General features: G+C 40.4%; 2 protein-coding genes across 10 annotated transcripts in view; one reads left to right on the forward strand and one right to left on the reverse strand.

The window, feature by feature from the left end:
- The window catches only part of ZBTB49 (zinc finger and BTB domain containing 49), a 57,974-nt gene that overhangs the window by 18,868 nt on the left and 22,483 nt on the right, over nucleotides 1-16,623 (forward strand). For 2 of the 4 annotated variants that reach the window (XM_088130396.1, XM_088130404.1), the window contains exon 3: nucleotides 10,686-10,879. The gene's annotated coding sequence lies outside the window, so the exon portion shown is untranslated. Of the gene's footprint in view, nucleotides 1-10,685; nucleotides 10,880-16,492; nucleotides 16,619-16,623 lie in introns of those variants that run through there. The other 2 variants (XM_088130381.1, XM_088130412.1) reach the window with 2 other exon arrangements.
- Nucleotides 989-16,482, reverse strand: LYAR (Ly1 antibody reactive). Of its 6 annotated transcripts, none has more exons than XR_003085165.2 (10): nucleotides 16,261-16,396; nucleotides 15,488-15,669; nucleotides 13,928-14,042; nucleotides 13,517-13,624; nucleotides 12,152-12,235; nucleotides 9,931-10,252; nucleotides 9,359-9,433; nucleotides 5,236-5,321; nucleotides 3,097-3,695; nucleotides 989-1,624 (listed from the first exon to the last, which is right to left on the reverse strand). XR_003085165.2 is itself a non-coding variant. In XM_088130459.1 (10 exons), the coding sequence occupies exons 2-10, from the start codon at nucleotides 15,607-15,609 to the stop codon at nucleotides 1,529-1,531; spliced, it is 1,125 nt and encodes a 374-aa protein (XP_087986585.1). In that variant the 5' UTR covers nucleotides 15,610-15,669; nucleotides 16,351-16,482; the 3' UTR covers nucleotides 990-1,528. The 6 variants fall into 6 exon arrangements, 5 of the variants coding, with proteins under 5 accessions (XP_087986585.1, XP_087986587.1, XP_087986575.1 ...); XM_088130459.1 differs by having other exon boundaries at nucleotides 990-1,624; nucleotides 3,579-3,695; nucleotides 16,351-16,482; XM_088130461.1 differs by having other exon boundaries at nucleotides 990-1,624; nucleotides 3,618-3,695; nucleotides 16,261-16,398.

Below are 16,623 nucleotides of genomic sequence, written 5' to 3' on the forward strand. Positions count from 1 at the left end.
AGGTGTTCACTCAAAATCTCACGATACATGGCCCCATTCATTCTTTCCTTTACACGGATCAGTCATCCTGGTCCCTTTGCAGAAAAACAGCCCCAAAGCATGATGTTTCCACCCCCATGCTTCACAGGAGGTATGGTGTTCTTTGGATGCAACTCAGCACTCTCTCTCCTCCAAACACGATGAGTTGAGTTCAGACCAAAAGGTTCTACTTTGGTTTCATCTGACCATATGACATTCTCCCAATCCTCTTCTGGATCATCCAAATGCTCTCTAGCAAACTTCAGATGGGCCTGGACATGTACTGGCTTAAGCAGGGGGACACATCTGGCACTGCAGGATTTGAGTCCCTGGCAGCATAGTGTGTTACTGATGGTAGCCTTTGTTACTTTGGTCCCAGCTCTCTGCAGGTCATTCACTAGGTCCCCCCGTGTGGTTCTGGGATTTTTGCTCACCATTCTTGTGATCATTTTGACCCCACAGGGTGAGATCTTACATGGAGCCCCAGATCAAGGGAGATTATCAGTGGTCTTGTATGTCTTCCATTTTCTAATTATTGCTCCCACAGTTGATTTCTTCATACCAAGCTGCTTGCCTATTGCAGATTCAGTCTTCCCAGCCTGGTGCAGGTCTACAATTTTGTTTCTGGTGTCCTTCAACAGCTCTTTGGTCTTGGGCATAGTGGAGTTTGGAGTGTGACTGTCTGAGGTTGTGGACAGGTGTCTTTTATACTGATTACAAGGTCAAACAGGTGCCATTACTACAGGTAATGAGTGGAGGACAGAGGAGCCTCTTAAAGAAGTAGTTACAGGTCTGTGAGAGCCAGACATCTTGCTTGTTTGTAGGTGACCAAATACTTATTTTCCACCATGATTTGCTAATAAATTCTTTAAAAATCAGACAATGTGATTTTCTGGATTTTTTTTCTCATTTTGTCTCTCATAATTGAGGTATACCTATGATGAAAATTACAGGCCTCTCTCATCTTTTTAAGTGGGAGAACTTGCACAATTGGTGGCTGACTAAATACTTTTTTGCCCCACTGTACATCCTCTCCTGCTTTAGGTATTATGCAAAAGTAGAGCTATGTACTGGTGATGCCTCACTCCAAAGAATTCCAAAGACTGCCTCCAGTCGCTTCATATATTGTAGGTGTTAAATATCACTGGAAACAAAATAATGCATTATATGAGCGTGCAAATATAAAGGGTGTAATATAGTTGACCACTATTGTTCTCTGAAACTATTCTTAGAAACAGGAGTGAAATAAGAATTACATACTTCCAACAGTCAACTAAGACTAAGTCAAATGCTCCTGGTAGATCAAGCAGAGTTCACAGAATCCCACTTCCTCTGTCTCTGCCCCAGGTCATCAAACAGAAGATCAAATCAGATGAAAAGTTATGAAAATCAAGAACACATACAGCTCCATGGTTACAAGCCCCTTAACATATTTTCATTTCTAGAAGATGACTATTGAGCAACAGTACAATTGTCTGTGTCCATTAAGGGCTTTTTCAGGAGTGGACCTTCACGGGATCACTAGCTCCAGCTTCTGGAAATCTTCCCAGAGTGTCAGATTCCATAAGCCTCTAGGAACAGACCACCTTAGCATTTCTCTAACATTCTGAAATATAAAAAATTTCAAACTTTAATTTCATATTTATGCCTTTATGAATTTTTGAATATGGCTTCTAATTTGCAGAAACTGATGGAACAGCAATTGGAAATTAGGATACCCTTTTTAATGTATGATAAAACTATTGGTGCTTTTAACACCCAAAGCTTAAATTCTATATCTAGTTTACCTATAGTTTTATTTCCAGAACTTCATTAAATTATCTCTTTGGCATCCCATATCCAGTTCAATTAGAGGTATCTACTGTATCATACTGTACAAATCTCATTAATACTGAAATGTAAAGACTGGTATTTAATATTACCAGAAGGTAACTGAGAGCCAGTTTGGTGTCATGGTTAAGGCACTAGGCTAGAAACCAGGGGACCATGAGCTCTGGTCCTGCTTTACACACGACGCCAGCTGGGTGACCTTGGGCCAGTCCCTCTCTTTCAGCCCTAAGAAGCAAGCAATGGCAAACCACTTCCAGAATCTTGCCAAGAAAACTGCAGGGACTGGTCCAGGTAGTCGCCAGGAGTCAAAAATTGACTCGAAGGCATACACACACAAAAGAAGGTAACCGCTAAACAATTTTTGCTTCTGAGAGTTTTATAATTTACAAATTTATTCTCCCATTACCCCTCATAAGCCATACATTTTAAGAGTACTGTGACATGTCAGATGAAGCTTGCTGTCCCCAAAGTTAATGCAATGCTTTTAGCACCCAGTGAACTGTGATATGTACAAAAGTACCATTTTTACAAGCGGTCTACCAGCTTGGTCTTTCAGCGGAAAATAGTTAGGGTGCCCCTAAGAATAAGCAGAGGGCCTGGGTGCAGAAGTTTTTTTTACTGTCTAAAACCTAGATGAAATGCCCTTAGCTTACTCACAAAGGACAACCCTGGACCCACAAAAGCTACAGAAGCAGCAGGTATTGAGAAAGATGCTTAGATCTTTCCTTGGGTTGCTCAAGACATCTGCTTGGCTCCAGGAATGCTCTTCCCCTGCCTCCCAAAGTTCTGCCAACCATCCAGACAGGAGGTGATTTGAGAAGCAGAGAAATCTATTTTCTACCCCACCCTGAGCCAGTATTCTGCACAGCTGAAGAAGGCAGGGGGACAGAATTCTCATCAGCTTCTCCCCAAGCAGAAGTTAAAGTAAACTTTGCTCTTATTATTTATTGGTACAGATTTTCATTACCTACCCTTGCAGTTTTTAAAATTACATACTCTGTATTTATCCCAAAGGAAGATGATCCCACCCATCCCCAGGAAGATAAGACAAACTCCTGGGCCTTCTCAGTGAATCTAAGACAACTCTGTTGTTTAAAAGTAAATTCTTCAAGTGAAAAACCAAAAACACTTTCCTTTCAGGTAAATTCAGTATTGGAATGTTATCAGAAGGTCATATTCCCCTCAGAAAGAGCCAAGCCATGATACGGCATTTAACATTAGTCACTTTCAGTTAGAAGAAATACTTACCAGTTATTTGGCTCATATTTCTTCAACCTGCTTCTCCTTCTTAGAGTAGCATGAAATGAAAGGTCACATCCAAAGGGCAAAAGCCACATGGATTGTCTCTGTCAAATGAACAACTGCCAACTCCAAGCTTACTGCTTTCAATGGCACTTATATATTTATTGATTCAGAATATTTTATTATGTCCTTGAAAATTTAGAAAGCATACATTCACTGAGGATGCAGAGCAAATCAAACAGAAAATGTAGCTCTCTATTAATAACACTAGAAATACTTCAATGGAGTTTTTGTCTTTTACAAAACGTATCTGTATGTTTTTTTTTCTAACTTTAATTTTCATATGTTATACAAAAGAAAATAAATTTGCAATCAAGTACAGCTATATTTGTTTCCATACAACAAAAACAATTTTCTATCTGTTAATAAAACTGACAATGTACAAAATCAGATCATTTGACCCCTAAAAACTATTTTAGAAGTTTAACCTTTTCTTTTAAAACTCTAAATTTAGGATTGCTGCTGACTTTCTTATTAAACATGGCCAGGGTTTCCTCTTCAGATTTACGATGGTCACCTGTGACTGCATAATACTGAGCTATAACCTACAAAAGAAAAGGGAAAGAGGTAATACATCCAAAGTTTTGATACTATTTTCAGTTTAAGCAATTTTGTAGAATCCGTCTCACAAACATCCTCCTTCAGCAAATTATAAGGACAGTTATGTGTGCAGATGTTCATTTTTCCTTTCACTTAATTATTGAAAGTAATCTGCACATACAACATTACTTTCAGATTATGTGGGACCTGTTGATTTATTTATTTATCTACCTATCAAATTTGTCACCACCCATCTTGTTAAAAAAAAAGACTCTGGGTAGTTTACAGAGAAGCTAAAATCAGTTAAAAATACAATATAAAATAGACCTAAATAAATAAGAAATAATTTATTATATTTTTTCCAGTGCTTAAAAATCTGACCAGACTACTAGACTTAATTCAAACTATTTATAGCTTTTAGGAAATCAGTGGCAATGGTGGTTTTTCACTGTGCCTTGGGCTTAACATTTCATTCATGGCTCTGAGCTCTGCTGCTTCAGTCACAGAAGGTGGTTCACATGTTAGAATTAAAAAGAACAAAATGAAAATTGGAAAAGAAAACAAGAGCCCAAAAACCAGTATTGCATCCAACCAATTCTGAGCATCCTGACACTAGGGCATCTGCGCCTGCCCACTGTCAAGATCTTGAACTGCATGCCTGTAAAACTTCTATATGGATAAGCTTCTAATAGCATTTAGTTCTCCCACTTAATTTATTAAAGCTTGTTAAAAATATATGCTGTCCAAAATGTGGAAAACAGTATTATATTAGCAAATACAATCGTTTTTCCCAAACAGGAAGTCCCCAAAATCATCGTAGTGACTCAGCTGGATAAAAATTTTTTGAAGTCCATAATTTTGGAAGATGTCCAGATTAAGGAAGGTTGATATTTAGCAGTAGGAAGTCCTGCTTTAAAGAAAGTGCACAAGGCCAATTAAAGGCTAAAAGCTGCAGTCCAAAGGATACTGAACTGCATGCAAAAGCCACTGAGTTCCACTGGATTTATATTATAAGGAGTTAGCCATACAACTAAATGTGGCAACTCATTTATGCATGCATTTTATTTAGGCTGGGATCACACTGGGGTTTGTACTCATATTCTGGACGATGATCTCAATAGTGCCTTGGGGACAGAATATCAGTAATTCTCCTTTTCCATGCACGAACAGAAGCGCTATCACTTGTACAAGAGGTATGGGTTTCCAATCTAATTTTCAAAGCTGAAGTCAAAACCATTTTCTGAGTAATAAAGTTTAAGCACAGAGCACAAATACTGCAAAAAGAGACACTGAGTTAAAATGAGTTAAAACAGACCTTGGTTTTCAATTCCATGAAATGAATTATTGCAAACAGTGGATTTACTGCACAAGAGTTATTAAAAAGAGAGCCACCAGCCAGCAAGATTGCTGAAATGCAACTCAACTTCATAGCATGCTAGAAGTGTAACAATTTAGCAGCCTACTGCCGTTTAAAGGCACTTTTCTTTAAATTCAATAGTACTTCCTCTTAAACTTTACATTGTTTCACAAGGTGATGCAACACACCTTTTTCCTTAATTTCTTAATGGATAGTTCATTGTCAGGCGCTTGCTTCAGAACAGCTCTTATTGTTCTTTTCCAGTTGAATTTACCTGTGGAATTGATAAAAGATACTTTAAATGATCTCCATACATTTTGATCTAAATTACAAAGAAACTTAGTGCCACTCAAATATAACACTAAGTACTTCTTAAATATGTTTCTGCAATAATATAATCTTGGGGTTGTTAAAATATTGTCACTGAGAATAGTACTGAAAGTAATTGTGTGTGCGTGTGTGCCTTCAGCCAGTGTTGACCCCTGGCGACCACCTGGACCGGTCCTTGCAGTTTTCTTGGCAAGATTTTGGAAGTGGTTTGCCATTGCCTCCTCCTTCCTAGGGCTGAGAGGGTGTGACTGGCCCAAGGTCACCCAGCTGGCTTCGTGCGTAAAGTAGGACCAGAGCTCACGGTCTCCTGGTTTCTAGTCTGATGCCTTAACCATTACATCAAACTGGCTTTCAAAAGTAATCTAACTCTTCTAGCATAAGAGGATTATAGAGAATACTTTATTAAAAAAAGACTCTCAGAAATCAGCTTCTAGGACTCTCTCTCCAACAAGCAAAACATATGGCCTTCAATCCAGAAAATAACAGCTGGATTGATTGGGATTAAGTGAAGTTACATTTATTAGGGCCAAAAGACCTGAACAGCAAAATACATATATGTTTTAAAAGTTCAATGTAAGATAAGTCAGTTTGCCAAACAAAATGAGTGGGTAAATATAAAGCATTTGAAAACTCAAGACCTTGCATTTATAGCTATAGTTAAAATTTTTGCTGTCACTACTGTAATTTTAGGATTTTTATCTGATAAAAAGTAAAATTTTGACATATTCAAAAATACCACTTCCTGGCCTTGATTTCAGAATAGGCCAGATTATATCCTGCTGAAAACACTTATAAAAATTGCAATGCACCAAAATATGATCTACAATTTCAGTGTTAATACCATTACAGGGGCAACATCTGTGAAAGATAGGAAACTTTTGAAATCTACTCTATAGCATATTTGATGGCAACGTGTTTAATCTGGCTTTAAAGAAAGCTATTCTATATTCACTTAAATGTAAACTGCTAAGTTATATAGGGATCTGAAAGGTATAATTGCAATTTATTCCAAAGATTAAGAGTGAACACAGAACTTCGTTTTTTGCCATTAATTCCTCTACTGAGTTGTCCACCATCTTTCTTATTACAGTAAAATGGCCATTGTCATACCCCTAGAAAACAAATAATCAGGAACAATATCAATCTGATCAATATTTAGGGTCACCTGTTTAAACCACGTGTCAGCATAAGACTCATTCGGAATTTTGCATTATAGTCCCCCCCTCCCGTTTTTAAAAACATGTATTTGAAAGCAGAATTTGGCTATATTTATCCAAGCGTATGTTTTCATAAGCTCAGTTAAATAAGAGCTCTTTTGTGTTGCAAATTCTGTTATTCTCCTGGAAACCAGGCACTGTCCTCTGAAAAAAGTACAAATTCTGCTTCCAAATATTTTGTAGACATCTAATTTAAGCTATACCAAAGTACCATAAAAAGAATCTCCTGTGAGTCAAACTCAATTCTTATTCATGTAATTTTCTTGGTAACAGGACAGATATGCTTTGCCATTACAAGGTGATCCTACAGCCTGAGACTGTCTGGTGGACTTTCATCCAAGTATTAAGGAGGAGTGACAACACTTAAGGGTTTTGAGCTCAGCCAAGGGCAGCCTTGGGGACTACCACCTAGCTGGGAAAAGTATCATAAATCATCTCCTCAAAAGCCATCACTGAATCCCACCATACTGGACAATTTTCATCCAGTCTCCCACCTCCCCTTTTTAGGGAAGGTGGTTGAGAAGGTGGTGGTGTTGCAGCTCCAGAGGATCCTGGAGGAAACAGATTATCTGGATCCTTTCCAGTCAGGTTTCAACCCTGAGTATGGGATGGAAACAGCATTGGTCACTCTCATGGATGATCTCTGGCTGGGCTCGGTACTCTCTCCGCTCCTTTCTAACATCTGTATGAAACCACTGGGTGAGAGCATCTGTCACCATGGGATGAGGTATCATCAACATGCTGATGATACCCAGTTATACATCTCCATCTGGGGTGAGGTGAGTGATGCCGTGACCATCCTTTTGCGGTGTCTGGAGGTTGTGGGGGTCTGGATGGGGTGCAACAGGCTTCAGCTGAACCCTGGCAAGATGGAGTGGCTATGGATTGGAGGCCCTTCTGTATCCAAGAATTTACCATCTTTGGTTTTGGACGGGTTTGCACTGCCCCGGACAGACCCGGTGCGTAATCTGGGGGTCCTCCTGGACTTGCGACTCCTGCTCAAGGAGCAGGTGGCAGTCGTGGCCAGGAGAGCCTTTGCCCACCTCTGTGTGGTACGTCAGTTATGCCCCGTCCTGGATCACTCATGCCCTGGTCATCTCTCAGCTAGACTATTGCAATGCGCTCTACATGGGGCTATCTTTGAAGAGTATCCAGAAGCTACAACTGGTCCAAAATGCGGCCACACAGATAATTTTGAGTGCTCCAAGAACGGCACATATAACACCTTTACTACGCGAGCTGCATTGGGTTCCAATCTGCTTCCAGGTCCAATTCAAAATGTTGGTTATCACCTTTAAAGCCCTACATGGCATGGGTCCAGGTTACCTGAGGGCTGTCTCATTCCCATTACATCAATCCATCCCACATGGTTAGGCAGAGAGGGGATGTTGCGGGTCCCATCAGCGAGAGAATGTCGACTGGCATGGCCCAGGAGGAGGGCCTTCTCTGCTGTTGCTCCTGCCCTTTGGAACATTCTCTCCCCAGAGGTGTGGCAGGCCCCTATCCTACCAGCTTTCCAGAAAAAATTGAAGACCTGGCTCTGCCAGCTTGCGTGGGGGGTTAACAACTCTACCGAATCCTGGGGGCGGCTAGCACCTCAGTGACACTCCCCGAGTGATCACCAATTATTTTGGATCTTTTTATTTTTTATTGTAATTTTATGATTTTAATTTATTTTAATTGTTTTGTAAACCACCCAGAGTCATTTAACAAGATGGGTGGTAACAAATTCGGTAAATAAATTAAAATAAATAAATAAATAAGAACCAGCAGCACAAAGAGGTGAGCAGCATCCAATTAACAAACAATATGAATTCAAATTCAAAATCATAAACAATAAAGGCTGCTGTGCAGGACCCCCATGCAAAGCTTAGTTAGAAGACAACGCTATCATTGTGGAGGCATCTGTGATGGAGGTTCAGGGTCATGGAAAAAAGCATCTACTCAGCCCCCAGCCTGAGCGTGGGAAAGCGAAGAGGATGAGACTGGCACCACCCTAAGGAATTTGTAGTGTTTAGTTGCAGACCTTGGGACTTAAAGTTAGTCTGCCGAGATTCTGTCTAGCAGGTGCGAGCTAATAAAGTAACTGAGCTGTTCCAGTACTGTTTCGTGGAGTTTCTTGGGCTGAACCTGACAGCATCATTGAGTAGGCTGGTATTATTAGTGTCGTTGTTGTCATTATTATGATTATTATTATTTCTTGAAAAAGAAAAAGCAAAAAAGGGGGAGAAAAAAGAAGGAAAAAAAAAAAAAAGACACCCAAACCCCAAAAAGAATAGAAAGGGAATTTACAAGCATCACAGAATTAGATAAGAATTGTCTATATTTCATTAATTTTATTAATGAAATTATATTTCATTAATTTTAAATAACTGAAAATATTGTGTCATTTAAAAAGCTATAGATCATTGTTAAAATCCAAGGAATTAATAACTATTAACAATAATCAGCACTGCATAAATAATAAAATAGGGTTGAGAATTTTAGTAATTATTATTGAAGCACCTGACAATCAATCCTGATTTAACAAATCACTGAAGGTTAGAATGCCCCAAAAGGGAACCTTAAAGATCATGTATTTCTATTGCCTCCCCTCTTTGGAGATTAAATTCTGTATCAAGGGTTTCAGCTATTTATCAGCCCTTCATGGCAGGAGACCTGTAAATCTTTTTTTTTTTTTTTTTTGGATTAATACCCATAAAGCTCAACTGAGATGTTCCATTATTATCATAATAAATAGCTTTGATTAAACTTCCAGGTTTACCTTGATGTTCATCTTTGTTTTCTTCAGTTCCTGAGTAGTTCATTATTTTGTGGGGAATGGGAGATTCATCTGCATCTATAGGGGAGTAGGGAGAGAAAATCAAGAAATCAAGAAAAAAACAGAAGGTACCGTTGTGAGAATCATCACCATGTTAGGATGTTGGTGTTTGCTGAATCTGGTTTTCTCTTTACAAATATTTCATTATCCAACGTGGTAATGTCACTGATGTTATTAATTGTACTGTTTGCAAGAAAAAAACCACACTCAGGGAATACCAAAGTCCCAAAATTTCAGCTTTGAGTTACACGTGTTCTCCACTGCAGGGCCTAAATCCAACACAGAAAGCTTCTCATGTTCCTAGGTGAATAGCAAAGGGCACATTCCCAAGGCTGTTAATTTCACCAGTTTTGATTCCCCACATGAAAATTCTTCCTGTTCTCATACCTGCCTTTAAAGAGCCCAGTTTCATTTTCTCTACCTGATAAATGTTTAATGGATGAAGATAAATGGATCTCACTGCAAAATCACTAAAAGAGCTTTTAAAATTAGGAACATGAAAAATACATTTTGACCTTTTGTGAGATGGTTCTTGCACTTCTTCATGCGTGCCTTTGCCCCTGCTTTTCCTGTTCCATTCCTTTTTAGTTTAGCTGAACCAACTGCTTCTTGTGGCTTGCTCTCCTCAAGAATATCTCTTCTAGATTTTTCACTTTTTATACATTCTATGCTTTCTTGCTGAGCTTTTAACTTTATTTCTTTTGAATTTCTGATACTTTTCTTCTCTTTTAATTCCTTTTCGCTTTCTTCCTCTCTTGGTTTCTCTGTCTTCATGATATTGTCTTCGGATACTGCAGGCATAATTTCATTTTTTACAGATTGTGTTTCAAGTGTTTCCTGATAGAGAGATGAGGGGATTATATATCACCATGACAAGTCCAATATTTTACTAGTATATTTGAAGTCTATTTCTTTTTATTACTCCTACTACACTTTTCTTACGTCAATGGTTGAAGATCTCGGAGTGAATTGCAAATAAAAACATTACCAAGTGGAAGAATAGCAAAAAGAATAAAATGCAAACACAGGAACAATAAGTTTATATAACAATATAAAACATACTATCCCAATGTGGAACAGGCACTTAAAATCAAGCTGATAACCAAACAGCAAAAATGCTTGAGAGAAATAACTGTTTCACAGAAAGAAAAATTATTTCAACCAACTTTATTTGAAAGCAGAGCTTTGCAAGAATTAAAGCACTGAGTAATTATCCTCTCCTTTCGTCTCTCCCCCAACCTGTTATATTTTCCCTCTTTTCTACCTTCAGATTTAATGGATACTCCTCTGTAAATAGTCTATTAAGTCTTATTGGACAGTCACAAGCTGTGGCAGCTTTCATATTTCTATTCCCCTTTGGAAGCAACAACTTCCCACTATTGCCTTGATTGACTGGGAACTCTGAGCACCGCAGAAAATCCCAAGCTCTTCTACAGCAGCATTCCCCAACCGGGAGCCCTCAAGGTATGTATAACTAGGAACATGAAAGTAGGGCCATGCTAGCTGAGAATGATGGGGCTGTAGCCCAACACTTCTAGATGGTGCCAAGATGTGGACGACTGGCCTAGAATATGCTTTCAGCTTATGTGGGATACAGGCCAAGCCTGCTGAGTTTTCTTTTTGCCTGGTGTTGCCACCTGTCTTCTGTACCTAGGTAGCACTGGGAAGGCTGGTGGGGGGCAGATGAACTGGTGAGATATGCCTTGCTGCAGCTGCTGAGGAAAGAAAGGGGGCAGTGTACACCAGTTTTGCACTGTTTGCCACATCCAAATTTTGTTTGGTCCAGATTTTCTCTCTTGGTTTGGTTCAGGCTCACAGGGGCGTAACAGGATATTTTGCTACTTAATAAATGGAACTGTTAGTGAGTTTGCTTTGGTGCCCTGTGGCACAGTTTGGGAACTGCTAGTTAATAAACTTTGGTTTATTTTGTAAATGAAAAAGGAAGTGGAACTAGCCATCCAGGTACAAAGCAGTGTTTATTTAGCCATTAGATACGTGAGAAAAATAAGTTTTCAGGTGAATGGGATTGTTTAAATCAAACTGAAACATAAGAAATTTGCAATAGCCTTGGAGCTGGCTTATCACCTAGTTCACACCAGCCTGTTGTAAATCTTATAACATATCCATGACAACCCAGGAATCTGTCCTCAAGATGCCAATAAAGGATGTCTTCTTTGACATTTGGTACCCTAAATTGCCCCCTCCTTTTGACCTGTTTCTACTCACTAAGACAATTGTTTTCTTTAAAGATAGTAGATAGCAGAAGGGCAAGAAGTAATCAAGATCTATTGCTTATGAATATGTATGTATGCATCATTTCCCTCTTTTCTGAAATGTATAAATATCAGTCCATCACTTTTGTTTGGAGGAGTGTCTCTCATCATCCTTTTGGTGGGGTTCCCTCCAGTAGGTACTGTTTATATAATAAATACCGCAGTGAGCCTTGATTATTTGCTTTGGGTCCTGCGTTTTGATTCCACAAATACAATTAGTAAGTCCTTTTAAGGCCATAGTTTTGAGCACTGCTGTGTGGTGGTAGAATTTTGCAGATCCCACCTAGAAAATTGTTCAGCAACTGTTCAAAGTTACAATGATGCTGAATAAGAGTGACTTAGGATTGGTCCTTGGAGTTCCAGCCTTCCAAGTGTCCCTATAGTCACATGATTGCCATAGTTACACCTATAGTTACACTTCAAAACAATTTGCTCCAAATGTAGCAGTAATTGGTTTGCTTACCTTTCTTGTGGCTTCTGAAAAAATATCCCATACTTGATCCTGTAAAGTTGTATTACGTATTTTCAAACTGTTGGTCATCCAGTTCTATTGAGGCAAGTGGGGAGGGAAACACTTCTATTTCATTAGAACACAAACACATTTTCCGACAAAACTAGTAAACCAGCAGAAGGCCACGCCTACCTGTTCTTAAACTACTTCCTCCAGAATCTGTTAACAACCAAATGTGCAGAAATCTCAGAAGACATGGCAGGCCAGTCTGCTGTAATTCTGGTGTGAACATTAGCCTTTCAAGGTACAGCAGTGGCCAAGCAGAACTGCCTGTCTCTCTGCCTATCTTGAGGTTGCCTGAGGTGTGTCTCTGCTCCTTTGCACCTGACACGTGCATAGACGGGGCTGTGATGCCTGAGGGAGTGTTCAAGCACTGGGACCCTCTGCAGGCAAATGTGTCCAAGGGAGCCCTGAGTTGCAGCCTCTATCCTCCTTCTCTACGTGTATTAATTCATCATGTTGGAAGAGCACATGAATAACAATACGGACAGGTACAAAAAATACAAATTGCCAAAAAGGTCCCAATGAACTTGCACTTTTTTCTCATTCCCAGTTAACCAAGCTCCAAAGTGCCTTTCTTTGGAAAACTTTGGCATTTAAGCAGCTTTGGGGTAAATATTTGCCAACAACCACTCAGCTCCCCAGATCTTTTGACCGTCTCCCCATTTACCTCCTCACGCCGCTGCTCATATCTGAGGGGTGATTGCAAGTGTGCCTTTTGCTCAGTTTGCTCAGAGCCTCAAAAAACTTGGCTGTTAATCACTGTAGGGGAAGGGCTGGAGGAACCCTAATTTGGAGGTTGCTCTTTATCTAGACCACAAGAGGATGCACCTGAAAGGCAGTGGAACCTTGCTATGCCAGCTTCTCTGTGCAAAACTCTCTTGCATATGGAAATATTTTAAATAAGTTATTTTTCTGAATATCAGAAAATCTACTTTCATGAACAGTTGGGAAAGGAAAAGTTAGTAGGAGCTTCAGTGTTTTTTCACTTAAAATCATATTCTTGGAATTTTTATCCTAAAGTCTCCTACTCATTCTTTTCTAACTTTTTTTGAAGAGATGATATTCATTCATAGATATGGTATTTGTTTGGCTAGTATAATTAAATAGCCGAAACAAGCAAAACATGCTTCTTTAGGAGCTCAGGACTTTCAAATTATTGGGGAAACGTGTGTTCCACAGTATAATTTAAGATACACTGAACTATGTCGATTCTTTAGGAGAATTGTAATTATTTACTTTTCCTTTAAGGAACCATAATAAAGAAAACCTCTACAGTGCTAGGACAAGTTTGAGGCCTAAATGCTTCACTCATACCTGAAATTTGCGCTTCTTTCTTGGAATATTGTCATAGGCATACATCTGTTGTAAAATTTCTCGAACTTTGAAGTTAATGTTAGTTTCCTTTATTATTTCATGAATCTTCTGCAAATGAAAAATAAGACTAGTGTTGCCGGATAATACATTAATAGAACATTTTATATGTTTGTTATTGTCTCATGGAATTTATACTGTGAAGTGCTACAGGGTTAAATATAGAGATTAAAATGCTGAAGCAATTCACAGCATAAATTAATGTAACTCTACATGTGGCATTATATTTTATTACTTAGTTTTATTTATTTTTACTGGGCCTTGGGCAGCATTACAGAAAGGGTGGGATATAACAAATAATGTACACATTTTTCTCAAATTAAATGCAATTGTGGTGTGCTTTGTCTACTTCACCTGAATCCACTCCTGCTGTTTGACATCTCCTTTGTGCATTTTGGGTTCGTAATTCTTGCCACCATACTTCTGATCTTCACTTAGGCACTTCACATGGTGTTTATAATCATCACCCCTGCATAGTAAAAGTAGATATAAATTACCCTTATAGAAGGCATTTAGCAGAGCTCTTCCCAAACATTATACATTGTGCTGAAATGTATTAAAGCAGTATTATAAATTCCAGAGAAGACATTGGTAGGGCTAAGCTAGCTTTTTTCAGCTGGGGCTCCATGAGAGTGTGTGACTGAAAAAAATTTTTTTTCCCCTTATGCTGTGCAATAGTGATGGGAAATGTTATGTGCCACCACTCAGCTGCTGGCCTGCTGCTTTGCTGTAAACATTGCAAAATGTGGATTTTGTAGGTTAGAAGTGAGTTGTATTGTAAAGTTTTCTTATTTTTTGTGATTTTTATGCAGGGGTTCCTTGAGACCTGAAAATTATGTCAAGGTTTTCTCCAGGGTAAAAAAGGTTGAGAAAGGCTGGTCCAGGCAAAGAACTTGCTTGGCACCAAGGCATTTAGAGGACCACCCCCCCCTTATGGAATACTTCTCCAGTGTGGACTGCCTGCCAACATCTTTTAATGCCACCCCCATGCCAGGGAGGTGAAAGGCAGGGGCTTGCAAACAATGTTTCTTTGCAGCAGCCCCTATTACAGAATACTCCCCTCCCCTTATTATATTGGCACTCCTCATTGTTAGCCTTTGGGCAACTATTGAAGACAGAGTAGTTCCAGAAGGCTTTTGAGAATGAATGGTCACCATTACTTACTGCTTTATAATTACTTGTGTGTTTGCTGTTTTTTCTATTATTACTCAGTTTTTCAGTTGTAAACCCCCAAAAGTCATTTTTGTTGAATCCAGCAGTATATAAATGCAATAACAGAAGAAATAAACTCTGCACATGTGCTGAAACTCAAGATATGTTTCAAATAGATAATAAATAACTGGCTTAGGAAGTTTTAAATTCCTTCCCCCTACCCCTCCCAGTTTTACCTTTTCTCAGAATACTCCATTCAATTAATTCTCATATTTCCTGTCTCTCTCTGTCAATTTTCCATAACCTGCCCACACTGGGCTCTATCAAACTTTTTGTTACTTTAGAGGAAGTTTCTAAAGAATTTTTTTCTATAATTAGGGATTACACATAGCCTGTTTATTGTTAGTTTAGTTTAGCTGCTTCTGATTTGGTTATAAAGCCAAGTGGGCTACTTGAGAATGATAAGCACAATTCCAATACTTCTCCTGGAAAAAGAACATCTCCTTCCAGTCAACCTTGATGCCTGAGAACTCCACGGACATCTCTTGGCAACAACATGGACCTTTTTTTGACTTCCCAGTCCAGCCTAAAGCTCTGGAACTCCCAGGCAGCCTACCAGCCAAGCACTTACTGGTGGCAAGCCTGCTTAACTTTCAAGCTCAGAAAAAGATGCTGCAACTGCTAAAGTCTATGAAAAAGCTTCACTGAAAGTAAGAGACCTCATGTGCTAAATGTTAAAGAAACAGTCTGATTTCAACCTACCAGAAATCTTTGCCGCAATCCATACAAGACAGACATTGACAGTTTCGGCACATATTCACATGCTTTTCCACCTGTCCCTTCTTCAGAGATTCTCCACATGCATTACATGTAAAAAACACCATTTCTGGCAAACTAATTAGATCTGTTTCTTCAAAGTCTGATGAACTGCTCTTCAACAAATTCTAGAAATAAATTTAAAACAGAATTAATAGGTCTGATGCTACATTTATGATTCTGTTTCAAAGGACAAAACTACCAAAGCACATGATAGAAAATTACTCTCAGAGCAACCCACAGAGAAAATCACCATACAAGCTGCCACTATTTTATTTTTTGCAAAAAAGTGATAAAAGTAATGCAATACAAAGGATAGCAAAAAGATGCGGCGGCTGACCGTACAGAGATCAGGCCCGCCAGTCGCGGTGGTGGAATACGCGCTGCCCTGCCAGGATCTGGAGGAACCGACGCGTCTCATGCCAGGCAGGGTGGGGGGGCAGCTCCTGGGGCTTCCCCCGCCAGACCACAGCGGGACCGGCAGGCCTCCCAGGGTCCGGGCGGTTTTGCGTTCTTGTCGGGGCGCAGGTACGCTTCCGGCCTCTCGAGCCAGTTCCGAAGCGTTGCGGGGGAGGCCATGTACCTACCTTGCCTTGTTCAGCCGCCCCTCCCCCCGCATGCCCTCATTAACTCCCCACCGGTGCAATACACCGAGCCTCGAAGGGAAAAAACTGACACCCCAGGGAACCGCGCTGCCCCCGCCTTACGGAGCGACGAACCGGTCGCGGGGAGAGTCGCGCCTCTCACGGGCGCTCAGACCGACTTCGACCAAGCTGCGAACGGAAGCCGCCGGCGCGGCGCGTACCCACCCCGCCCGGCTTGCGTAGGAAAAGCGGCCCCTTCCGGCGGCGCTCCGGCCGGAAGTGGTCGCCATCTTGCCACGGCGGGGGGATGAGGCGCGCAGGGCTGGGCGCTGTGATTCTCGGCCAGGACAGCGGCGGCCGATAACCGCTACGGCGGCGGAGGGAAAGGGAGGCGGATCTCCGGCCGAGGAGGTCGTTTGAATGGGTGCCAGGCGCTGCCGGCCGCGCTGCCTCCCGGCTCCCCTGCTCACTGCGGCGCGACCCTCGGCCGCAGGTAGC

Source organism: Python bivittatus, unplaced genomic scaffold (assembly GCF_059951505.1).
Source record: "Python bivittatus isolate LINGU-HERP-01145 unplaced genomic scaffold, Pbiv_v1 ctg000070_np1212, whole genome shotgun sequence".
Taxonomy (NCBI): Eukaryota; Metazoa; Chordata; class Lepidosauria; order Squamata; family Pythonidae; genus Python; species Python bivittatus.

Bases quoted from the DNA above. Each gene is read 5' to 3' on its own strand.
- LYAR (XM_088130459.1), bottom strand. From the start codon at position 15,609: ATGGTGTTTTTTACATGTAATGCATGTGGAGAATCTCTGAAGAAGGGA. The intron at 9,434-9,930 runs GTCAAAATGTAT...ACTCCCCTATAG, and splicing joins CAAGAACCATCTCACAAAAG to ATGCAGATGAATCTCCCATT. The intron at 3,696-5,235 runs GTGTGTTGCATC...TTTCTTTTGTAG, and splicing joins TTAAGAAATTAAGGAAAAAG to GTTATAGCTCAGTATTATGC.